The sequence below is a fragment of the Haliotis rubra genome, unplaced genomic scaffold (assembly GCF_003918875.1).
Source record: "Haliotis rubra isolate DU_JTF1 unplaced genomic scaffold, ASM391887v1 Scf15, whole genome shotgun sequence".
NCBI lineage: Eukaryota > Metazoa > Mollusca > Gastropoda > Lepetellida > Haliotidae > Haliotis > Haliotis rubra.
In genome coordinates, this window is record NW_025765447.1 from 3,282,875 (window position 1) to 3,309,868 (window position 26,994).

Genomic DNA, 26,994 nt, shown 5'->3' on the forward strand with positions numbered 1-26,994 from the left:
AAGACAAAGAAGTGCAGTTAGGCTCCTTACATATTTATAGAGAAAAACCTGTTTTCATGTCAATAGGAAATATATCATTAAGAATTAGATCAACGTCATATGAAACGAATGTCACAAATCACTCTGTTTTATTAAGTACAGCAATTAAAACATTTCAGTTCATGGCAAGTCCTTTATAACACAATGAATATTTTCCACATTTTGATGTCATTTGTAAGACATGTTAATATTCATTATCCATTGATAATTCTAACATAAATTTTTAAGGCCAATGAATGTTCATTGCTGACACTGGAGGAGAATACACTCACATCATGCTGGACATCGATATCATCATGGTCCTTGGAGGCAAGGTACTGCTCACATCTATACATGGCCTGCTCCAGAACTCGCAGGGGCACCTGCACCTTCTTCTTGGGCTTCTTCCCCCTGGGGGTGACTGATGTGGCTACAAGGGGAGACAGAGATGTCAGGAGACAGCCATAGTTTGAACTGCAGCAATATTCATGCCACATCATTAAATGAAGATATCTGGTTCCTTGTTCCACTGAGTTGAGTTAGAACCATGGTCCCAATCCACAAATCATGGAGACCTGTCATAACTCTATAGTTTACCACAGGCTTCCAAAATGTTTTAGTGCTTTTGTGGATTGAGATCCTGGTCTGTTGGAACCACTGTACCTTATCAACACAGGCTTGTAATACTCACCCAAGAAAGATCATTTGTACATCCATAATCTTTAAAGTTAGCTTAGTTAATAATGTTGAAAAGAACCCAAAAGCAACTCTTATCACTGCTCAAGTTCCACGATATGTTACATGCTTTGCTTGGAAATGCAAAGAAGATACTGAAACAATCCAATACATATAATAATGTAATGAAAGACATTTTGTCAAAAAGCCAAAAAATGTCTTTAAAGTATTGATTGTTGAATCTGGTCAGGGTGCTTGCCACAAAGCAATCTTAGTGATAGACAATGGTGATTCTCTCAGTTTAAAACGAAATCCTCACAGCTCTGGAACAGGCTCTTAGTTTCCATTTCTGTTAGTTATCTTAGCGCTACACCTATTGTAACGTCTGTACTACACCAGAGACGGATCCCTTTCTTTAATGGGGTCCAGGGTCTCATTTCTGATCGCTATGTTAACACTTCCTCTATCTTAGCACCTCAACTCCTGTACCAGAGACTTACGAAAGTTGTAGTGCTATGATCGTGTTGTGGAATAGGATCCAGTTAAAAGTAACTGTTCTTCAGCTTCCTGTTCCACCCTGCCATTCAAGGTGCTGCTAGCTGCAGCAGCACTTATGTACAATGCAGTATATGATGCTACTCTCAAACTATCTTACGCTTAGATGACTCTGAAGGATCCTTGAGTGCCTCTTTCTCCTTCTCTGTCTGTTTTTCTTCCTCCACTTTCTGCATGTGGACACACTTGTTGCTGGAGGTGGAGTTGGCTACAGATCGGGTACACTCCCGGGTTAGTACATGTAGGAGAGGTGGGTGCATCCTCTTCCTCCTCCGTGGATTGTAGGGCACCATCCATGTTCTGGCTGACCACAATCTTGATGATGTTCATACAAGCTGTCAACCGGTAGTCATCTGAAAAAGACATGGAGGAACATATGACTTGAGTTTTATCATGATGGTGAATATTGAGTCAAGGTAAATACTTTCATCTGGCTCTTTATCTACGATAAATTGAAAGACTAGTGAAATAGAGAGACTAGTACCTATTCTTGCAGTATTATAACACAGTACCTATGAATGCTGCCTTGTCCTCCTCCTGGCTGAGACGATAACATCGGGGAAAGAACATATCAGGGTCCGCGTTTTCGAACCACGGTACATTCTTCATGTTGACACACAAACCAACCTACAACAGACATACAGTCATGAAGCCTGTGAAGGTGAAATCAATCCATAACAAAATAATTTACTTGATTTCAGATGCAGATTTTATCATTATTATAATTTCAGTTCTTACGTAGCACATGTTAGAAACATAGTCATAAATATATTTCCTCTAAACATGCTTAATGCAATAAGCATTTTCATATTGGCAAAATTTCAGTCAGAAAAAACAAACTGTCAATAAAGTTTTCACATTTACTTGTATTGTCCAGATATTGGTTTAAAAGTATCACACAACCTCTAAGTACAGTATATGATGAAATGATAGTAAATAGTTGGACTTGAGTTCCTCACATTGCTGGTGTGTTGCAAAGAAAATGATAGACCAAACTTGGGAGTGAATGATCCAGCCTTACAGTAATGATTAACTATGGTGACTCACCTTGGTGGTGAATGATCCAGCCTTACAGTAATGATTAACTATGGTGACTCACCTTGGTGGTGAATGATCCAGCCTTACAGTAATGATTAACTATGGTGACTCACCTTGGTGGTGAATGATCCAGCCTTACAGTAATGATTGACTCTGGTGACTCACCTTGGTGGTGAATGATCCAGCCTTGCAGTAATGATTGACTCTGGGGACTCACCTTGGTGGTGAATGATCCAGCCTTACAGTAATGATTGACTATGGTGACTCACCTTGGTGGTGAATGATCCAGCCTTGCAGTAATGATTGACTATGGGGACTCACCTTGGTGGTGAATGATCCAGCCTTACAGTAATGATTGACCCTGGTGACTCACCTTGGTGGTGAATGATCCAGCCTTACAGTAATGATTGACTCTGGGGACTCACCTTGGTGGTGAATGATCCAGCCTTACAGTAATGATTGACTCTGGTGACTCACCTTGGTGGTGATGATCCAGCCTTGCAGTAATGATTGACTCTGGTGACTCACCTTTGGTGGTGTAAATGATCCCATCCTTACAGTAATGATTGACTCAGGGACTCACCTTGGTGGTGAATGATCCAGCCTTACAGTAATGATTGACCCTGGTGACTCACCTTGGTGGTGAATGATCCCACTCAGCCTTGCAGTAATGATTGACTCCTGGGACTCACCTTGGTGGTGAATGATCCAGCCTTGCAGTAATGATTGACTCTGGGACTCACCTTGGTGGTGAATGATCCAGTAATGATTGAGCCTTGATCCAGCCTTGCAGTAATGATTGACTCCTTGGTGGTGACTCCACCTCCAGGGACTCACCTTGGTGGTGAATGATCCAGCCTTGCAGTAATGATTGACTCCAGGGACTCACCTTGGTGGTGAATGATCCAGCCTTGCAGTAATGATTGACCCTGGTGACTCACCTTGGTGGTGAATGATCCAGCCTTGCAGTAATGATTGACCATCTGCTCCTTTGTCAGGAAGCGGTAGTCTATCACATCTCTCTTCAAGACCCAGATGAAGGACGGGTTCACATTGCGAACCATCCGTGACTGCAATGGGCAGAGTTGACATGAAAAAGCATTGAGTAATTTATAGATAGGCATGTCCATTAGTCAGAGAGACACATACACAGCAACATATAACCTGAACAGCTCACATCACCAAACATATACAGCAGTGATGTTGTAATAGTTGTAAGTAACAATGTTATATTTAGGATTACACTCAGAAAAGTACAGATTCTAGTACTCATTAGCGTTGAGTCCCATCCGGGATTCCAACCCACACTGGGAGAGTGAGGCACCTACTCACCAACACAAAGTCAGTGATATAACCCACTAAGCCACCATGGCTTCCACAAAATGGAAGTCTGACAATGGGTAGGCTAGGTCATATACTTTGTGTAACCTTCTGAAGAGTGTAAATAGGCTCCCATGGGGAAAGGCTACAAACACATGTCTTTTCAGAAAGTGATCAAGATTAACATACATGTGTGCTATATTTTGGATTACTCTTTCTCAGAAAATTATAGTTTCTAGCATTTTGAGGGGGTTGTGGCATCGGTAATTTGATCCTACACTATCACAGTTTTAAGGTACCACTAGTATGATTTTCAAATTTTAGATTCCTCATAAGAAGGCCCTTGTCCCAAGTCTCATATGGTGGGCGTGATTCAGTCAGTTGACTATGTACATGCAATGTTTGTTGTTCAAAACCAAAGTCAGCTATAGTCAAGCTTGAAGAACACAATTAGTACTTAATCAAGTTGGGCCCAAACAATATTGTTATTGAAATCATGAAAAGGGAGAAAACACAAAACTTAATGCCAACCCATTAACTTCTGAGCTAGATTACAGCCTACATTGCAGAGACAGTTATCTAAGTTCAGGTTAACTGGATCTTGGAAGGTCATTTTAGTCAGCAATATTCCAGTTCCACAACAACAGCTTACACCAATTAAATGTTGGCCTGACAACTACTGGTTGATATTGTGAACAACACACCACTCTATCAGGTCACGATGACATGCAATCAACCATGTCACTGAATCTGACTGACCAATCCCATTGTAACATACATGACAACAATTTCAGGTCACAGTGACCTACTCACCATGATGCCATACAAGCCATCGTCCTCTTCCCATGGTGGTATCTTCGGATGGTCACCTGAAGAAACCAATTCATGCACTAATTATAACATATTTCCTGATTCTTGTAGAACAATCATCATCATTAACATCAAATATTTTGGCAACAAAACTTCAATAATAATTTCAAACTCTGAAAGAAACAATGATAAAGAGGATGTACATTTTTATTATTTAACATATGATAATTAGGCTGGCTGGCTGAGTATGGTTTTACGCCGTTTTTAGCAATATTCCAGCAATATCACGGCTGGGGGACTCCAGAAATGGGCTCCACAAGCTGTACCCATGTGGGGAATCGAACCCGGGCCTTCGGCGTGACGAGCGAACGCTTTAACCACTAGGCTACCCCACCGCCCTGATAATTAGGAGTCAAATTAGGAGTCAATTAATTGAAAAATGAAATTTTAGAGTAAAATTAATATTTTATACTTATCCTGACTCATGCTTATTGCTTGTCTTCTTCTTCTTAAGTAACCTAGTGGAACACTTGTATCTCCCAATTGAAGTTCCCTTCAATAAAAATCACTCATTAGTACCCACCACGAAGTTACCTCCCTTCCACAAGCTGAACGCAGGGAGCCACCTGAACCCATGTGCCTCACTCTCTCCTCATATACTGAGCCCAACATTTGAATTTTCAGGGAAATCCAAAGTGGAGGGGTTTACCTCATGAGTCAGGATAAGTATAAAAATATTAATTTTACTCTAAAAATTCATATTTTTCCTTATCCTGATTCATGCTTATTGCTTGTAGAATCCTACAGATAGGGAGGTGGGATTATACATACTTTGGATTTTACTAATTAGTGATTTGAACTGAGATGATTGTAATAACCCTATGGGAACTTCATAAAGGCACTGAACTGAAGAATTCCTGCTGTAACTTATCAGCCGCCATATAAAGGTTATTACAATTTACTTATTATGATAAAAGTATATATAATATTAATACAATGCTTAAGACTAATAGACTTAAGCTTGTTAATATGATAGCATAAACTCCTTAGAGTTTGTTAGCTAAAATACTTTTATGATATAAACATAGTACTGAGCTTAAGATATGATTAAACTTAAGCTAAATATATAATAGCAAAACTCCTTAGAGTTTATCAGCTAATATACTTTTTATGAAGTAAACATAGTACTAAGCTTAAGATATGAATAAACTGAAGCTATATATATAATAGCAAAACTTCGTAGAGTTTGTTAGCTAATATATTTTTATGATATAAACATAGTACTGAGCTTTAAGATATGAATAAACTTAAGCTACATATATAATAGCAAAACTCCGTGAGAGTTTGTTAGCTAATACATGTTATAATGTAAACCATAATGCTTAAGATATGATGAAACTTAAGCTAAATATATAATAGCAAAAACTCTTTAGAGTTTGTTAGCTAATATACTTATATAATATAAACATAGTACTGAGCTTAAGATATGATTAACTTAAGCTACATATATAATAGCAAAACTCCGTAGAGTTTGTTAGCTAATATATTTTTATGATATGAGTATAGTACTGTGTTTAATATATAATGAACTTAAGCTACATATATAATAGCAAAACTCTGTAGAGTTTGTTAGCTAATACATTTATAATGTAACCATAGTACTGAGCTTAAGATATGATTAACTTAAGCTAAATATATAATAACAAACTCCGTGAGAGTTGTTAGCTTATATATTGTATGATATAATAACCATAGTACTGAGCTTAAGATAATAAAAGAACTTAAGCAAAATATATATAGCATGTAGCTATTTAGTACTGTTATAAGATAAGTAAAATCTGTAAGATTGACTTATCTTCTCCGAGGAACTGTCAACTGTTGTGCGAGGACCATGGGACCGAATTGGTGGATACCTGAGACGTCCTCGGTGGTGATATCTCTCAGATAGTGGTTGGCAAACACCATATCGGATCTCCAGAAATAACCCTCCATTATTTCAATAGCATTTGTGTAGAGCAATGTAGATGTTAGCTTCTAATATCATGAGGATTAGAAGCTCATGGAGGGTCGATCCTGCAGTCTTGTAGGCACGAGTATGACAGTTCTGATCCAAAAGGAGATAGTAGTGCACGTGAGACTTTCGCTCATGCAGTGAGCTTGATAGACGAAATAAATCTCTTGCATTTTCCCTCCTGTTTGGCTCGGTGGAGATATATTTTCAGTGCTGTTACTGGCCATCGTGGATAGATTCATCGTGATCATGGGTCCAAGTATATCATCAAAGTGTGTTCATAAACCTCACTAGTGAGGTGTTGGAGCACTATATTCAGATCCCAAGTTGGAGCGTGAAACTTCCGCTTTAATCCTCCAATCGGAAAGCTCGTGAGCAAGGCGCAGTAACTGGGTTAGGTTAACTTGACGCTCGTTCTCAGTTATGATAGAGCTATTGCTACAAGATAGGTGGACAAGTTGAGCCTTATAAAATCTTAGTCTGACGTAGATAACATAAGTAGTCCGCCACTTGAGGATGAGTAGCATATCTAGCTGTAAATCCTTCCTTTGCAGCATAATTGACAAACTGTGCCATTTGTCATGGTATAAGTTGCCAGTTGAGTTACGCAGGGCAAGCTAGACTGCTTTGTCGCCTGGCTGAATAACTTGTTATTCAGACACGCTTCTTGATACAATCCAAACGTGAAGTTGGAATATATCTGGCTTTCCGTGCTTGTTTGGTGTGCGGATGTATTAACAGATTCGAGCACTCTGTAAGATGTAGTATTGGTTGTCCGATTTCTTGAATAAGAGTTGGAAACCACGCTCGCTGGTCAGTAGGCCGTGACCAAATTCAGATGGAGGCTCTGCTTTTGACTGATTTTGAGTAAACTTGTGAGATAAACGCCTGGTGGCGGAAAAGCGCACGCTGAGTTGAGTCCTTCCCACGATATGCTTAGTGCGCCTGTTGCCAATGCTAGTGGGTCTGGAACTGGCGATACTGTAATGTTGTCAGTTGTTTGTTGAATCGAGTGGTAAATAGGTCTATTAGTGTAGTTCCTATTTCCTTGATAATTTGAGTGAATATCTCTGTATGGAGCATTCATTCTGTCGGCGATGGTATGTGTGGCCGAGAGAGCCGCCTGCTATCACATTCTTTGCTCCTGGAATGTGATATGCTCTGACATGTATGTTGAGATTGTCGATTAAATCGAACAATTGAAAACAGAGTCGAAAATGTTCGGGACCTGGTTGAGCTTTAGTTTGTTCACATAAAACGCCACTGTCGAATTGACTGTGTGAATCATCCACTGGGTATACTGCAGTAAGTTGCTCCAGTGCATTAATGCTTTATTACTGCTTGCATCTCTAGCAGATTTATGTGTAATTTGTTCTCTTGATTGCTCATAGCCCTGATGCCGCCCTGTTGGCAAGATGGGCTCCCCTAACCTTATAGTGACACATCTACGTAGAGAAGTGTTATCGATTCCAGCCTCTATTAACGAGACGCTTTATTCAAACATTGATCTCTTGGTCCACCATAGTAGATGAGGTTTGACCTGAACCGTGAATTGAACGGGTAGAGATTCGCCTAGATGCTAATTGATGATGACTTGTAACGGATGTAATTGTAGTCTGCCTCTGCCTGTCATGTCTTGAGCTGAGCTGAAGTGCGTGAACTCCCAACAGACTCTGTCACTGTCGAGTGGTAGCGGAGATAGTAAGGCTTGTGGAAATGACTGTTGGATCTTGATCCACGGTTCTCTCGTACAATTATACGATTCTGCGAAGTTACAAATCAAAACCTAGAATTAGCAGATCTTGCGAAGGTTCTAGGTCCAACTTTAGTAGGTTTACTAACCATCTAGTTGTGTTAGTAGCTTGATGATGAATTCAACTGTAGTCTGAGACGCTATGGATTTGGATCCATTTGTATCCCGTCGTCAAGGTAAATTAAATTGGCAAGAAGTGCTTGACGATGTAGGTGCACAACCAGGGGTGACTGCCATCGTTGAACTTTATGTAAAAATCGCCTGACTGCCGTGCCCCTCGTCCTTACTTGACAGGGGAGGTCTCTAACCTCAAGAAGGCAGCCCAATCATGAAGGTTCAGATTAGCTGGACTGTAAGGAGGCTTGCTCGCTCACTGATATATTGTTGTCACTTGCAACCTATGTGTTGAACTGTGAACTAAGAGCGACCTCTGCGTGAGGGCGTTGTCCATCTCGGTCCAATCAGAACAAGGCATTTTGATTCTGTAGAGTACCCGCTGTGATGTCACCGGTGTAGCAGGAAAAGGAACCTTGTATAATATAGTGCCGTCGCTGATATTAGAACAATCGCCGGTCTTCACCGTAGCTTCCCCGGGTTACCCGAAAGTGACCACGTGTTTCGAGGGTTGATGGTAAACGCTGAAACCTCCGCCGAAATACCTCGCTCTGTAATATTAATGCTGGGTAGGTTATTTTCCAGGCTGTCGTGGAAAGTAACTTCAGTCTTGAAGATAATTCCGACTTCCTTATATAAGGTTCAATAAACCTTGCAAGTTGTCAGCTTGTAGACTGTTAAAGCTGAACTTGTTGTACATATTTCTTCTCAGGAAATCATTGACGATTATGAGTTTTACTCGTTGTAACAAGGCTGCTGTTCAATTTCAAGTATTGAATTGTCTGCAGATCTGCGTGAATGGTCACGCATGTAGATAATCGTGATCGTAGTAGGTAGTCGGCTTGAAGATCCTTAATTAGGCTCTTCATCTGTTGATAAATTAATACAGCGACGCTCTGTGTTGTAAATAGCCTGTGCAATTGTCTTCGCAGAGGCTTGTAGATCGCATACGGCTTACAGTTGATAGACAACTCATGCGATGTCTTGAACGGACTGACGAAAGTGGCTATATACTGACGAAAGTGGCTAGTATATGGAGACCTTGGAGGAGACTTCTCGGCTAACGCCTGGACTTCGCGCCAAGATCTCGAAGTAACGCTTCTAGATCTTCTGGGTGAAGTAGACTTGGAGCCACTTAGCCTTCGCGACCTTCGCGAAAAGTATCGAAGTCAGAGTCCGATCAATATATGAGCTTGCTTCGCTTGAATCCACCTCTGTGTTCTACAGGGTGTGGGCTCTGGGCGGCGCTCCTTCTCTGCGATGTCCCTCTCAACTGGTGAGGCTCTAGCTCCTTCGCTGAGGCGCCTGGGACTTCCTAGCCGAAGTGTCTAGAGTCCGATCAATATATGAGCTTGCTTCGCTGCTAATCCACCTCTGTGTTCTACAGGGTGTGGCTCGCTGCGGTTACCCCGCGAACTCAATATATGAGCGCTTGCTTCGCGAATCCACCTCTGTGTTCTACAGGGTGTGGGCTCGGCGAAGCGCTCCCGCAACTCAATATATGAGCGCTTGCTTCGCTAACGACCTCTGTGTTCTACAGGGTGTAGGCTCGCGCTAAGCGCTTCTCTGCGATGTCCCTCGCAACTAGTGAGGCTCTAGCTTCTTCGCTGAGGCGGCCTGGGACTTCTTAGCGAAGTGATCGCTTCACGGGCTGGGTTGCCCTTCGCTGAGGCGTGTCTGTGGGCTCAAAGGCCCTCTACTGAAGCCAAGGCGGGCTCTAAGGCCCTGTATGACTTAGTATGGGGTGGGCTCTGAGGCCCGTGGGGCTCTGAGGCCTCTGTAAGCCGTGAACGGGTCTTCCATCAGCCTCATGATTTGGTTGACCAGGTCGTCTGGGATGGTCTGGCGCTGGCGCTGAGGGTGTCCTCTCTGTGATAGTGACGGAGACCCTCAGTTATAATCTCCGCGCCAGCGTAGGCATCTCTGATTGCATGTTGACCTGCGCTGCTGAAGTGGACGGTAGCCGATACTGGTCACTTCTTATGACATACATCTGGAATGATAATCGAAATGTCATCATCATATAAACATAATTCTGAATATCAGAAGCAAAGTTTTTTAGTAGCCTTCGTGGATTTCCCTTTGACGAGGCTGTAGACCTGGGGTTCGGAGCGCACGTTGGGACGACGTGGAAGCTCTTCTAGTTTTAGACTGTGATGAAGGAGCGTCCTGGGAAGCAGGTCGCTTCTAGGATATAGAAGACTGCTTCCCCACGCTTATCCCCCTGAAGGTAACTCAGGATATATCTGACTCGATCTATTAGCCATGACTGAAGATTGTTTCGAGATTGATCTGCCGCCCGCCTCAAAACGGAACATAAATATTTATCAAAGGCAGAAATTGGTAAATTAATACATAATTTACAACGAGAAACAATAGAACATGGAGTAATGCAACTAGGGCATTTTAAATGTGGATCGGTAGCAGAGTAACGTAATTTACAAACAGTGCAGATTTTTATTAACGCAAACTGCTGAGTAAACACGGCGAACCGTGAATCAAGCAGCAGAAACACGAATAATTATCAATGCATGTTGAATAATGATACTAGTTACACCTCTATAGATGAATATAAGAGGTAACAAACTAAATATAAATAAAGGATATAGTGTGCAGGGAGACACAGGTGCTCTCACGTCTTGCTCACTGGGCGAAGAAGGAGAGAGTGAGGCACATGGGTTCGGGTGGCGCCCTCGTTCCCGCGCTTGTGGAAGGGAGGTAACTCGTGGTGGGTACTAATGAGTGATTTTTTATTGAAGGGAACTTCAATTGGGAGATACAAGTGTTCCACTAGGTTCGCAAGAAGAAGAAGACAAGCAATAAGCATGAGTCAGGATAAGGAAAAATTATATATTTCAAGTTCATAATATCTTGAATCTCATACATATAATTTTATGCATGTTAAACAGTTTGTAAATATGTGTGTTGTTAGTTGTTTAAAGCACTCAGCAATATTCCAGCCATATGACGGTGGTCTGTAGGTAAACGAGACTGGACCAGACAACCAAGTGATTGACAGCATGACCATCGATTTACGGAACTGGGATACAATGACATGTGAATGTTTCCCATCATGCTCCAGCAATGTGGGCTGTACTCCCATGTCAACATCTGGGCGTGCGTGTCTCCGACCAACATTACTTAGATTATGGCTGGAACAGTTACTGCTGCACCATGTGTTTGTTGTTTAGTGCCGCACTATGCAATATTCCAGCCATAGGATAGCGGTCTGTAAATAATCAAGTCTGGACCAGATAATCAAGTAATCAACAACATGAGTATCGATCAACATGGTTGGGATGCTATGACATGTGTCATCCAGGTCAGTGAACCTGACAACCTGATCCCATTAATCGTCTCTTACGACAAGCATGGGTTGCTGAAGACCAATTCTAACTAGGATCTTCATGGGGGATAAATATGTCTTATTACAGTACATTTTCACAGTTTTAACAAACATTTACTAACCACCATCATCATCGTCATCATTGTCATCATCATCATCATCATCATTGCCATCAGTATTGTCATTGCCATCAGTAGCACCGCCACCATCATCATCGTCATCATCACTGTCATCATCATCATCAGAAGTTCTCTTATGTTTGGACTTTTTAGCCTTCGTCCCTGGTCCCGGTATCCGGTAGAACTTCTCCACCCAGCCCCTGCGCCGCAGACTCTGCCGGATGACGGAGTAGCCGCCCTGGATGGTGAACACCTTACGGTACTGAAACAACATGGCCATACGTTACAGTTGACATGGTAACAATATCATGCATCTAGGGCTTGGACGGATCCAAATTTTCTACCCTACCCTACCCTACGCTACCCAGACCTACCCTACCTGGACCTACCCTACCCGGATACTCGTTATGTTAATTCCTGACATCAAATTTGTAAGAAATGGCAATATATTCTTCAGTTCGGAGGCTAAAATTTTGAGTTTTTCAATATCTTAACCATGTATTATATTCAAAAGATGTGACTGTAAATAATGTCTAAATCTTCAAAGACAATACAACCTTTTAATCATGAAGAATAACACAATAGTATATTACATTGTTTAATCTATTAGTCACATGATCATAACAGGTCCGGGTATTGAGATGGGTACCCGGGTCCAACTCATTACCCACCCGTCCCGGGTATCCGGGTTACTCATCCAAGCCCTACATGCAGCTGTTTCAATTAGCAAAACAATCACGTCATGTGGGAAATGATATAGAGTACAACTTTCAACAATATCTAATAGATTAGTGTAGGTGAGCAAGTGTCTTAATATTCCCTGAAATAACTGAAATATTGCTGAGGAAAAATTTCTTCAATTCATGATGTAAGAGCAAAATATGGATGTTTATGAGTGTGTCAGTAAATGTCTTGCATGAGCCAAGGGACGATACTCTGGTTTGTGAACCAGTGAAAACCATGTGCTAAGAGACAGACATGCCTACATTTGTGTTTGTTTGTTTCATCTTAAATGTCTCACTCAACAATATTCTAGGTATATTTCTGTGGCCTGTAAATAATCGAATCTGACTAGACAATCCAGTGGTCAACAGCATGAACATTTCTATACAGAAATGGGATATGATGACACGTGTCAACAATGTCAGCGAGCCTGACCATCCGATCCTGCTAGCTGTCTCTTATGACAAGCATGGGATGCTGAAGACCAATTCTAACCCGGACATTCACTCATGTCTTGTCTGCAGGAGAGTGAGACAGTGTATGATTAATTGTGAAATGTGAAATTGAGAAAATACATTATAACAAGGCTACTCAAAATAATTTAAAGAACAACCTAATTTATGAAATAAGAAATGTTCATGTTTCATGGCATGACAGATTAACTATAGTAATATAGAATCGCTTGTTCTCTATCTTCTTTTGAGAAGTATAGACGAACAAAGTGAGAAAACACATTGTTAGTTTCACAGCTTTCGTCTGTTACCTTTGTTTTATAAAATAAAATGCACCAAGACGTTTTCTGCAAGTAAATCGACAAAATAAGGATCCAGGATCCAGTTTATCTTCTGTTTCAAATCTATTAACCTTGACTGTCCAAACCTACATTACCTTAATTGCTTTCTCTACAATCTCCTTGGCTTGGCGTAACCTCTCCCCATCCGCCACACCCGTCAACCTGCGAGTGAGTTTGGGCCGTCCCAGTGACGGCATGGTCTTGCTGCGTGACAGGCTGCTGGAGACATCAGAGTCATCTGGAGACAACAACATGACTGGGAGTACTAACTGACACACATGACGCTTCGCTTCTTCTAAAGACTATCTAACATAACTAGCTACAGGTCTACAGCTTTGAAGAAGACACCCAAAGCACTGCCCCAATAGTCCTGTGAATTAAGCGTAAAGAAGAAGCGTAACAAAGTGAAGGAACTACCTCCTTTTACTTCATTGTCCCCTGAGTCGATGAGAAGCCTCTGTTTGCTGAAGGTAGGGTGTGAGTGGTAACGAGCCTGATGACGCTTCATCACCATATCCTGAGCACCATTGGTGTAGGGCCCTGTAAGTTAGTACACCCGTGAGATAACAGTACGTGTTGGAGTTTAACGCCGCTTGGAACAATATTTCAGTTATGTCATGAGTTACTAAGGGAACCCAAAATGAGGTTCCATTTGCATTTGAACCTGGTTTTCTTCTTGACCAGGAAATGCATGAATCATGTGCTTCTGTTTTCAGTTTAATACTGTAGTCCGCAATATTCTTGCAATATCATTGGCTGCCTGTAAACATCTGACTAGACAAACCAGTTTGACAGCATCAGACAGTGCACCAGAGACTTTTCATACGATGATACACAATATGCATATTTCTGTATCGATACATGATGATACACTTGCTTATATAAATCCCTTACTACTCTTTCAACATGTCCAATGATACACATAATCCTTTTCCTCTCCTTCAGCATTTGTCGGTCAGATACTGACAAAAGTGCTGTAATTACTTTAAGTTCAACAATAGAAGGAACAAGCATGCATCTACAGCCTGCGTCTCCTTCTGAACCTACTCATAAATATTTCAGTCTGGAAGTTTCCGAATGACTTGACTTTACATTTCGCGATATGTACAGTTTCAAGGTCACTCTGTATCAGTTCACCCCAGGTATGTCCTCGACTACTAGGGTAAGATGATGACAAGCTATCACCCTATCAACTAACTCTGACCCCAAATTCAAGACGTTTTACCGCCAAAAGCATCAATTTCAATTGGCCGTTACCATGACTACTGATGTATTGATGTATCCATTTTATCATGTGTCTTACCATCCAGCAGCCTCTGCAGCCCCGTTGTGCTGACATGTGTCTTGGGGAACGTCTGAGCAGGACACATGGTGTCTGTCTGTGTGTCCCCAACGTCGGAGTCCGAGTGTGTGCTGCCTAGCTGGCTGTCAGGCTCCTCCGGTGATATAGCATTGTTATTGGCATCCCCGCTCTGCAACAACACCAGTAAAGGGGGTGACTATTCAGATCAGAGTCAGTTTGTCTTAACTGGTACAGAGGCACACAACCGACATTGAGGGGACGGTGGGGTAGTCTAGTGGTTAAAGCGTTCGATTGTCACGCCGAAGACCCGGGTTCGATTCCCCACATGGGTACAATGTGTGAGGCCCATTTCTGGTGTCCCCCATCGTAATATTGCTGGAATATTGCTAAAAGCGAAGGCTTGCTCACTGACATAGATCAAGGTTCCATCCATGATCAAATCAGGGAATATATTTCTTTTAGAGGATATTCAAACTTAAAAAAAAATAAGTATCAAAAGTATTTTTATAAAAACTGCTTGTGTTTTGCAGGTACATATATATTGTAAGTTATTATTTTCAGGATAAATATACGTGGATCATACTAGCATCTGGAGGTCTTTAAATGAATCTTTATGTTAATTATCACTATATGGCTGAAATATTGCAGATGTGATGTTAAATTTTAACTCACTCACTTTTTGTTAAACTTCTTTTTTAAATTCATGACTACTGAACAAAACTTTCCCCTATTATTATTGATTGTTGTAAGAACAACTGAACATGCTGAAGAGTCTGTTTTCTGAGGCAACTGAGGTAGATTCATACAGCCCATGATAATTACACATTAAAATTTAACCTCGAACACTGGATAATCACAAAATGGAATGAAACTACAGTAAAACTTGCAATAAACCAACTGATTTACACAACACAGGATCAAATCACATCCAGGTTAAAACTGATTCCACACTCCCTTTAGGGGGCAAAAGTATTTTTAGCAATTCAAATCTTTTTGTCAAAATTGATCCACTTTCACTTGTGGCTAATTGGTTTTACTAATTCAGATTTTCTAAAGACAATAATCAAAACATTGATGAGTTTGGCATAATATGATGAGATATTCACCAAAAGAGATATTGTACATGCTATTTAATACCTATTTAGCATTCTGGGGCCCGATCCACAAAGCGTAGTACTACGACATTCGTAAGCCTATGATAAACTATACAGTTACGACAGGTCGTAAGCCTATGATAAACTATACAGTTACGACAGGTCGTAAGCCTATGATAAACTATACAGTTACGACAGGTCGTAAGCCTATGATAAACTATACAGTTACGACAGGTCGTAGAAGCCTATGATAAACTATACAGTTAAGACAGGTCGTAAGCCTATGATAAACTATACAGTTACGACAGGTCGTAAGCCTATGATAAACTATACAGTTACGTCAGGTCGTAAGCCTATGATAAACTACACAGTTACGACAGGTCGTAAGCCTATGATAAACTATACAGTTACGTCAGGTCGTAAGCCTATGATAAACTATACAGTTACGACAGGTCGTAACAAATGAACGCTTTGTGGATCGACACCCTGCACCAGTACAGTGTGTATAGCTGCACAGTGTTCAGCAAACTGTTGGCATCTTCTTTATGTAACACATGCTCAGTCATCCAGTATAACATATCTCCATTCCATTATGAAAAACACTTGCGACCAATTCATCACCAAAGGTTCATTTTGAGTCTAGTTCAAAATGACATGATGCTAAAAATACCTATCCAATCAAATGAGAACAACCAATATGAAAAATATTCATACAGTCTGAATTACAACTTGTACCTCCTGGTAGCCAAGAGATTTCTCTCCCTCTATTTCAATCCTTAACAAACCAATGTTTTCAGCTAGTATATTCTGATTTTAGTAAAAGCCTTTACTTAACTTATATAGGGTCAAACAAAGCCCATATTTTGAAGATTGGCATTTGTTTTTAGATGTAAGCCCAACTGTTGCTAAGAAGAGTAATTCTGATTGGTTGTTGAGTTCAAGCTGACAATGCACAGAAAGTCTGTCTGAACATCATGATCGCTTCTTAAATGACGAGTTGGTTGTGCTCCACTCCTGGGTATGTATAGCGTAGCAGAAAGGAAATATAAAAATCTTGCTGGATAATATAGGATCTACACTCTACAACTTACTTCTTTCAACACTTTCTCCTTAAGTTTACGACTGCGGTTTAAGGAAGACAGGTGATCATTCTCTATACGATGATGTAGTGTTGCCTGCTCAATCTGAAATACACAACGTATATGCTGACCTATCCACTACTATGACTACTGATCAGAATATTTACAATCATAAACAAAATGGAGAGAAAAATTCTGTTAATTTTTTTTAAGTACATAATTGCATTTGTGTTGCTTGTGTTGATACGACTTGACAATATTTGTTATCTATGATAACATATTTAGAGAATAACCCACAAGGTACGAGTGATTACAGGAAATATGTCCCGAATGAAATTAATGTTCACTGTCCCTTGACATTAATTACACGAGGGACATATTTTCCGAAATCACTCGTACCTCATGGGACCAACTTATTCCATTTATTAGTAATTTTACCCATTCTGTAATTAAACCGAGAAACCAGCATTTATGAACTCAAAGCCACATCTTCTTAGTAAGTGTTTACAACAAAATCAGCTGATCTGTATTAATGCGCGGATGAAACGAAACTATTCAAGCTTAATGGAATCGCATTCGAACCACAATGTAGTACTGTTGAAAACGGTATGAATAACAACACAATTCAACAGTTTCAAAATTCATTTGATGGCGATTTTATTAACCACACACCCTTGTAAAGTTTATTTTAAACGAGTACAATGACATATTCAATATTTAGTCGTAGATCGCAAATATGTTGATCTTGTCTACTTGAGTCAGAAGGTGGATGACTGTTGTTGGATACACAACAGCAAAAACCTGTCAAATTTTTTTAACGATAACTTATAAAACAGTGAAAATCTGTAAGGGAACAATAAAACGCAGGAATGGTGAACCTTTTTTTAACATTTGACATAGTTTTGGCTTACGTCAGTGTCCTGTCAGGAATTATAACTCTAAATTTAGTCCGAGTCGACAACAGTTTTCGTTTGTAGCTAAAATGTTTTCAGTGTCATGGTAAAAACCAGGAACAAACCTGTCAAAAGTTTTGTTTTCAATTGGGGGGTAAAAGAATCATCTTGCAGTAGGTTTTCTAAGTCATTTATGACACTCCAGTAAGTGGGGACTTTGGCGAGATGCTGACTTGCTCCATATCGTTTCCGACAACACTTTCAGTATATATCTTGCAACTTCCATTTCACCGTGTTCAGTGTTATCACATACACGCGAAAGGAATTTAGTGGTTGCATTATCCTTGTTACACGTCCAGTAATGTATCCGTCCACCTTGACCAGGTCATTGACGTTGATTGCAGTTAACTGGGTAGCTATGTTTACAAAATACGATTAGACAATATTCTATTACAAAACATGTTGTTAAGTCAAACGACGCCATATTGTTAACGAAATATGAAATGAAGCATTAAATAAGCATCAGAATCGAAATCCTGTATGTTTTTTTGTTTTAATTTCAAATCCCGAATCAGTGTGATTACAGCACAGTCAATTCATCAATGAATCGATGAAATATTATGAATGAATGTAGTGGTGTGAAATAGTTCCGACATCAAATGAAAATGTACAAACATACGACCAATCAACATCGAGAATCACTAAATTGCACACAGTGCAAATATCAAAAAGATATTACACGGGATCTATTCACCCGTATGGGTAATAATTCAAAATTTATAATACAGTAGGTTGGTCGCCATTCTACATTTTCTCCCCTGATAGAAAACAAGACAAATTTATAAAATATCTTTGGTCAGATTTCTGTCCTAACAAGTGGTTAGTTTTTCTCCTTTTTCCCAACTATTTATAGCACAGTATAACGAACAAGCTCATAACAAACCTTTCTTTCACCCTGCCACTTGCTTTAAATTTTAGTTGAAATGCCTATAACAAACTAAAATTGGTGGTCCCTCTGAGTTTGTAATAGGTGTAGTTATTGAAGTAGAACTGAATGATTGTAATACTGAATGCTATGCTCTGTGTCAGGCTAAAATCATGTCATGTCCTGTATCTTCTGGGAAGATCTATTTTTGTTTAAAAACAAAAACTCTCATTTTAAATGTCACACATTTTGGACAATATTTTGGCCTATATTATACACAAATTGGGGCATATGCACTCACTTTAGCTTCCTATTGATGCCTCAAATCTATAACTGAAACTTCGAGGTGAACAGCTTCCAAACAGAGAACACTTGCCATATATGAATGTAAACAATTGCTCCGTACATCGACTTTGTCATACTCGGTGTTGTCGGTGTTTGCCAAACAAAACCAGGTTTCCATCACAAGTTGTGTGCATTATATTCACAAAGAGCGCTCCAAGGGACATAACTCTATGGGGTTTGCTTAAAATAATGGTCACCCGGGCGCAGGAGTCGATTCAATTCAACATTGCATTAATTCATTTGAACTTTTTAATTCAATATTTTAATCTAAATACATACAATTTTTTTAATAAACTATATGGTAGCTTCCCTGAGGGCTGATAGTTAGTATCATTGAGAGAAATGCACTATTTATTTTCTAAGAAGTGTGGTGTGATATAGTGCCCTTAGAGTGACTGGCAAATTTTCATCCACATAGTGTCTTAAAGCTTCATGTGACAGAACAATTCTTTTGTATTTCATAATGTTATATTTGTATAACCATTCCTTCTTTATTTTAATTTTTAAAAACCTTTTTTTTTAAATTTTTAACTGTCACCTGTGTGGACCGGTTCTTCACATCCTCATCTGCATCTCTTGCATCAGAATCATGTCTAACATAACTATTAGTTCCAATGTCACTCTCATCATTATTTTAACTCACAATATTTGATGGTTCCATATTTTAGTTCTATTTTTGTTCTGTATGAAGATGGATAAGTATTTCTCAATAATGTTCAGTAAAACGAAGCAGTCTGCGCATGTCAGAGTCTATGAACTTGAGGCACTGTACAAAGTAAAACAATTGAACAAAATTGAATTTTCACACCACTACCATGGAGCTAATGAAGTATTCACTGACACAGATGATAAGTGCCATTGTTCCAGTTTCACTGCAGTGGGGGAAATGGCGATCAAAGTCTAGTTAATTAATAGTCACAAAACTAGAGGGTTGGAAGCTTTTTATATGTTATTTTGGGTATTCAGAACCTCAAGAAGTTAAGTGTGGGTAAACATCGAGATGTCCAAGTCGGTGAGGTCAGTCATTTTGTTGTGGCTGATTATTATATAAAACCCACTGATAGAATAAGCAAAGAAAAAATCACTTCCGTGTTTATAACGTTTTGTAAATTAAATCGAAGGGATACATAAGTTGTAAATGAATTTGTGTGTAGATTCTACCATAACATGTTAAACCTTAGAGATAATAACAAAACCCATTATAGTTTATTACCCAATACAGGTCCAAAACAATGTTGCTACATGTATCATTTGCAAAACATATTGCGGTATACCTGTAATACTGTACAGTTCTAATAGTTGCATGTTTTGCACAATCATGGTTTATCGGAACACATTACAAGACAGCTCATTGGCAGAAACAAAATCAAAGAACCACTGAAAGGTATATATTTCATATCATAAAATACATATATCATCCAAAACTGTGTTCCACAGGAGATATCACTTGTGTGAGATTATATGTTAGGTAGTATTTTTCCTGTACCACGATTGGTCAAAATACCGTCACATGATTGACTACAAAACACGATATTGACTTGAGTTTTCTGATACATTATGATATTGACTTGGGTTACTAAAAATAGACAAGGAATCCCGCACGAAGGGGCTTCCCCTGCTTTTCAGCCAATCAGATCACTCGGATAGATGGCACAGTGTGTGCATTAAAAGTTTATGTTAAAACCCGTTTCTCTTTCATTATATAATAAAACAATTATAGATTCTTGTAAAAACCGATATCGACCTCTACAAGAGTCTATAATTGTATAATATCTCCTAGGAGATATCGTTTTGGCGGTAGATTTTGTACAATGCTCTGACAATGCTATGACGTCATCAACTTGATGACGTCACAATGCTATGACATGACTGCACTGTAACTTTATCAACTTGTGTTGATATAATTGATATCAGTAGACACTTGGGTGAGAATCTCTCTCTATCCATTTCTGGCCAGATCAATGTGTTTTTGCCTTACAGGTTTGATGTAAATATGACAACAGCCTGAGACAGGAAGGTAAGTAACAAATGTTTCTAAGATATTAATATCTGTTCATCATATTCATAAAAGTTTAAAAGATACATATAAAAGATGTTTTGAAAAGAAGTAAAAACACAATCAGTCTATGTATTTTCAATACATGTTTTTTTCTTTCAGTTAATCAGGGTAGGCTTCAAAAGCTTATTCGGCCTAGTAACTATCATAAAGTTGCCATTATGTTTATCAAACGTTTATCATTGAAATACTGCTGATAACCAATCAGAAATCCTTCAGTAGGTTCCAGCTTCAGAGGACATAGAATCAGTGGGGGAACCTAGTGGTTAAAGCACTTGGTCATAACGCTGGAGGATGGGTTGATTCCCTACATTGGTTCAACATGTATAGTATGACCTGAAATTATTGAGAATTTTAGGAATATGTTTAACTGGATTTCTAGTATAAACAACCTTGACCAGCTATCAAGTGCTTGATTTCATTCAAGAGAGACAACTCCGTTAATCCTTTTTAATTAGTTTGTGAAGAGTTATCCCCCTTTGTTTACTTGCTCGCAGACGGCATTTTCAGTCATCCTCAGTATGGATGATTTAGAGAAGAGAAAGTTGATTTTAGAGTATTATAACAAGGACATCAGATCAGCTAAAGTGATTTCAAGTAGAACAGGCATCCCTTTGTCCACTGTTTATCGTATTTTGAAAAATATTGCAAATGGATATGGCACTGAGCACCAGGGAGGCGCAGTTAGGCCCAGAAAATTGACTGTCAGTGACAGGAGGCGGCTTGGTATTCTTGTTTCTAAAACAAACGAAGGAGTTTAGAAAACTTAAGGCTGGATATGATTGATAGAGGAACTGTGGCTGTCTGTAAGGAAACAATTAGAACTGAGCTGCATGCAATGGGTTGGCAGAAAAGTCGAGTAATTCCATCACCGATCATGAAACCTGAACAAAAGGAGCAAAGGTGGAACTGGTGCTTACAGCATAGAAATTTTAACTGGGCCAATGTGATTTTCTCAGATGAAAGTTCTGTGTGGCTGTTTCCTAATACACTGAAATTCTGGACCAAACAAACTGAAAAAACCTTTGTTTCAGCACCCAAAGTACAGTCCAAAATTTAACGTGTGGGGTGGCATATCTGTGTTAGGGGCAACGCCCCTCTGTGTATTTGAAGGGAATATGAACAGTGAGCGGTACACAGATATTCTCGAGGGACATTTACTTCCATCTGCTCACGTGTTCTATGGAATTTTTTTGATTTTCCATCAGGACAACGACCCAAAACATCGTTCAAAGCATTCACAGGCCTGGTTTCGAACCCAAAATATGACACTATTAGATTGGCCAAGCTATAGCCCTGACCTAAATCCAATAGAAAATGTTTGGGGACTTATGAAGGAAAGTGACAATAAGAAAAATCTGACAAATATTGCTGACAGCATGGACCACGACTTCTTTGATCAGTAGTATGCCCCGCCGCATTGAAGCCTGCATTGCTGCCCATGGTGACTTGACAAAATAGTAACTGTTCACCTGTCTTTGAATCTGGAGTTATGTTCCGCTAATATTCACATTTAATAAGTGAGTAATGAGTGAAAAAAAGAAAGAAAAGAATTTACAATCTTTAAATTCTCAATTATTTCTGGTTGTACTTATAGTCCCATTTCTAGTGTCTCCTGCCATGATATTGCTGGAATATTGCCAAAAGCAGCCTAAAATACTCACTCACCAGCAAGGAAATCTTTGACCAACACCACACCAGTGAACTTATACAGTACTAGTAACAGTTGAAAATATATGTCATTTTGCCATCAAACCGTACCTATACATGACTAATGTATGATTACTGGTATTTAAACGGTGGCAACAAATCAAATAGCCTTATCAGCTGTCACCTAAGTCACAACAGCCTTTATCAACATTTACTTTGATGTCAAATACAAGGTGTACTACTGGAGTTCCACAAGCTCTGGCACATACAAAACACCTTTATATTTTGTGCACATGCAACACGAGAACGTCCTAGATAATGCAGTAAGTTGAGAACTTGGTGTATTGCCATACTGTTAGCTGGATATCACTGATCATACACTGGATGAACAAAGAGTAAATTCAAAGCATGATGACTATATTAGATTTGATACACATCTGTAATGTATGAAACCATATATGAAGAGCCAGCTGTTTCAGGACACTGACAATACCAGTGAGGCATCATAGAACAGCAATTTGTTCAGATGATAACAGATGTATGGTGTTCAGTTTAAGCATCAATGCACAAATTGCTTCACAATTGTATTTAATCAGAGGTTTTTGATACACTGCTGATACATTGAAAATAATGACTCCAGTCGATTGTTCATCATATTTTGGTATGCTTCTCATGTCCTTGCAAAAGCAATTAATATTTAATAATCTTCGCAACTACCATTTTTTTTCCATGACCTTCCAAAACACATATGTCTATTCGGGCTACAATGAATACATTATGAAGTGAATATTATACATATCAGGTGCTTGGGTGAATATAAATATGTATTCATGAATATTTTCTATTTAATATGAAGGAATTAAAATTACAAAAATGCCATGCAACTGCTTAGGTTGAAACATTTCAGAAATACTTTTTGCTAAGTTGAAATTGCTGCTTACAGCCTTATTATAATAATAATAATAATAATAATAATAATAATAATAATAATAATAATAATAAAGCTATTTATAGCGCTAACGCAATTTACCCTGGATAACACAAGCTGCCTGTGAGGCATTAGAAGGTTAACAGTCATATGACTTATCCCACCGGGTACCCATACACTGCTGAGTGAACAGAGGCAATTCATGAAAAAATTAACTTGCCTAAGGTGAGACCACATGTGTCACGTGTGCTTCGTTATGACAGTCATTGAAAGGGGTTTTGGCAAATATGACCACAGTTACGCTAATTCCATTTTGCATATCTCACTTTGGAAAAAACCTAGACACTTTAAAGACAAGTTCCATGTAAAATTACACTCTGTTAAAAAATACTTCAAAATATTCAGTTCAAGTAACCATGAATTCATGAAAGGAGACCCTTCAATTTACCATATACCGGTACATGAAAAGAATCACAACAGTCTAACGTCTGTTACTTTATACGACCCTTGCCTATTGACAGTCACGTGTTGTGACCCACTCCTGATTCCCTCTGACCGACTCCTTATAAAAGACATATTAGAACCACCATTTATGCAAACACAGAGACCACTGTTATTAAATTGTACAATAATACACTTACCACAGCATAGCAATGATTAATTTATATATGCTAACATCTGAACAATCTGGATCAATGCCCACCAAGCCGCGCTGGTTGACCAGCATGACTGTGGAATGAAAATAAGTTTAGCTCCATTCCATACTGAAACTAACATTAGGAGAAATGCACTGAATACGAGTTCAAAGACCATGTCAGCCTACCTTTACCCTCCACAAACTAACAAAGTTTTTGCATTACCCACTATCCTTGTCTCGACTGCTGATATGTACTGGTCTACCCAGGACTGACTGTTTTATTAGAATAGTATCCCATTGGAATATATGCAAGCAAATATTCATATTTAGTTCTGTATTCATGGAAATATAAATCCACACCAGTGGGGGTGTGCTTGGACAAAGACTTGACCCCCTTAAAGCCTTATAAACAAGATACGACAATCTTTCCCCAGGAGAGTTCTATCAAGTCCCTGGAGACAATGAACAGGGGTATCTGTAGCCCTTAGTCTAAGTAGAGTATATCAGTGAGGAGATTGAGTTATCACTGACAACTGGGACATTCCTGGTTCACTAAGCAGGCCGCAGTCACTCGCAGGAGACTATTGAAAGTTGTGACTGTCATTAAGTAGGGATGAAATCAGTTCTGGAGACCATGGTGGTAAAGGCTTTATCATAAGCCTGATTTACAAAAGACTGGTTATGATACAGAGGCTTGGACAATACAGTGATATTCATAAAGACAAATGATATTAGGACATAACCATGGTTTTATTAAGTTTGATAAATGTAACCTGAGGTGTCCGGGTGTTAAAGTTTATATTAAGTTTTTAATTCCAAATAGCCTGGTTATATGAGACATTCCTCTACATCAGTACCATCATAATTTGAACAGAAGATTTAGGACAGTTTGGATGATAAGGCCTAAAAAATTTGTTGTGGTTCCAATTACCCGACTGACCTTTGAATTCTTTAGTTTAAGCGATATGAATAAAATAAGCTTTCAGATACCATTGTTTTTTTTCGGCACCAACAGACATCGGTCATTCTGATAGAGAAAGTCGACATGATGGCCACAAGCTTGATTGAATAAACAATTACACATTGATAAATCTGTTATTTAAGTTTGTACTTTACTTCTAAAAGAATGATGTGAAAAAAAACCCCAAAAACTACCTACCTACCCTAAATTTTAAAGAGGTGTAATCAGAACCACAACATTTTTTTTATTTGGCCTAATCAATGTGCTAGAAAATTAACTTATTACCCTGCATAAGTGACTATTTTGGATAGCAAATTAGTGGTAATATGTGTATCAGCAAATGATTCAGTTTTCTGGACAAACTGGCAAGATATTAACATGAATATTTTTTCCACCATATTGAACACTTATCAACATAAGGCTACTCTTACAGGAAGTCAAAGTGAATTTTATACATCCTTATATATTACATTTTATAAAGTGACTTATGATTAGGATGACTTTTGTTGATTCATATTGTTCCCTGTAAAAACTGACTGACTCATATATTTAAACATTATGTCATGTCAATATATATCAACAAACATATTTGTATTTGACCTACCTTGGGTAATCAGGGATTAATGAGCAAACCATAATCATGGTAATATCATGAAGTGAGGGTTTTTATGATAGTAACCTTGATAACTGTTGACTGGGTTTAACTAACCATATCAAGTTACAAAGATGCTCTTTGGTCCAAGCTAGAAGATTTTGTCTCAGCGAAGTAATCAGTGGACACGTTTGTAATCAAAACGCCTGGCAAGAATGTATTATTCTGGGGGCTCAGAGTTGCTGTGAAAGGTGTATCTGACGATCGGTCTGGAATCCAATATGACAGCGTTGGCTGGCTGTAGGACACAAGCACAGTAACCTTCAATCTACTGCCAGTCAACCATATCTCAGACTTGTGGAAGCTACTTAATGCTGGCTGTCAAGCTATGTTTCACACTTGCACACAACAAACGGGATTAGGGCCTGCAGATTGAACAGTGATTAGCAATATCATAAGCCTTATACTGGCATTCAATAAAGCCTCTTGTATAAAGTACTGCTGCCTGTATAAGAAAGCAGTTGTAATGTTTCACATTTAACAGAACCTTTTGTAAAGGTGACCAGTGTTATCACAGAAGACGTTATTTGATTATTATGATTATTGGTCTATGCTTTTATCATGTATATAATTTTGCATACATAATTAAAACAATTGAACTCTTGCTGACAAGACAGATGTAAAACAATGTTTCACAGTATGCTAATGGGACGATGAAGATGATGATGATGGCGACATAAAACCAATCCTCACCCAGTGCTTCCTTAGGTAATTACATTGTTGCACCAGAAAAAAAACAAGTTGCACCTACTGCTCAATATATGATTGCTTCAGTTTTTGTTTTGATGATATAGAACATCATTATTCTCTGTCTGATGAGATCATTTTATCTTACTTTTTACAATTTCATGTCATGAACAGTAACAATCATTGAATGACTGTCTGTGTAGTCATCAGAGTCACTGCTCCCAGCCAGTTCCTCATCTTGCTTAAGTCTGTGTTCTTTGAATAGCAAAGTATTAACCATGTTAACATGCACTGGGTGCAAGTTGGTATAAATATGAGGTTGCATATAATTTGCAGTTTCAGGTAGCACCAGTGCAAGTTTTAATTAAATACTTAAATCGAGGCCTGTCATTAGGTGATTAGTGCTATGATTTATGATGTATATGGGAAAATTGTCATCCATCTTGTTAATTTTACCGACCATTGACAAAAAAATTTGACTTTGACAGAATCAAACATTTATCATTATA

General features: G+C 38.9%; 1 protein-coding gene across 1 annotated transcript in view; it reads right to left on the bottom strand.

The window, feature by feature from the left end:
* Nucleotides 1-26,994, bottom strand: part of LOC124270204 (tubulin monoglycylase TTLL3-like) — a 45,636-nt gene that overhangs the window by 17,616 nt on the left and 1,026 nt on the right. The window contains 9 exon segments of the mRNA XM_046705241.1: nt 312-429; nt 1,754-1,875; nt 3,228-3,356; nt 4,420-4,475; nt 11,763-12,021; nt 13,371-13,513; nt 13,693-13,815; nt 14,579-14,747; nt 16,764-16,856. Of these exon segments, the coding sequence (XP_046561197.1) occupies nt 312-429; nt 1,754-1,875; nt 3,228-3,356; nt 4,420-4,475; nt 11,763-12,021; nt 13,371-13,513; nt 13,693-13,815; nt 14,579-14,747; nt 16,764-16,856 (1,212 nt within the window).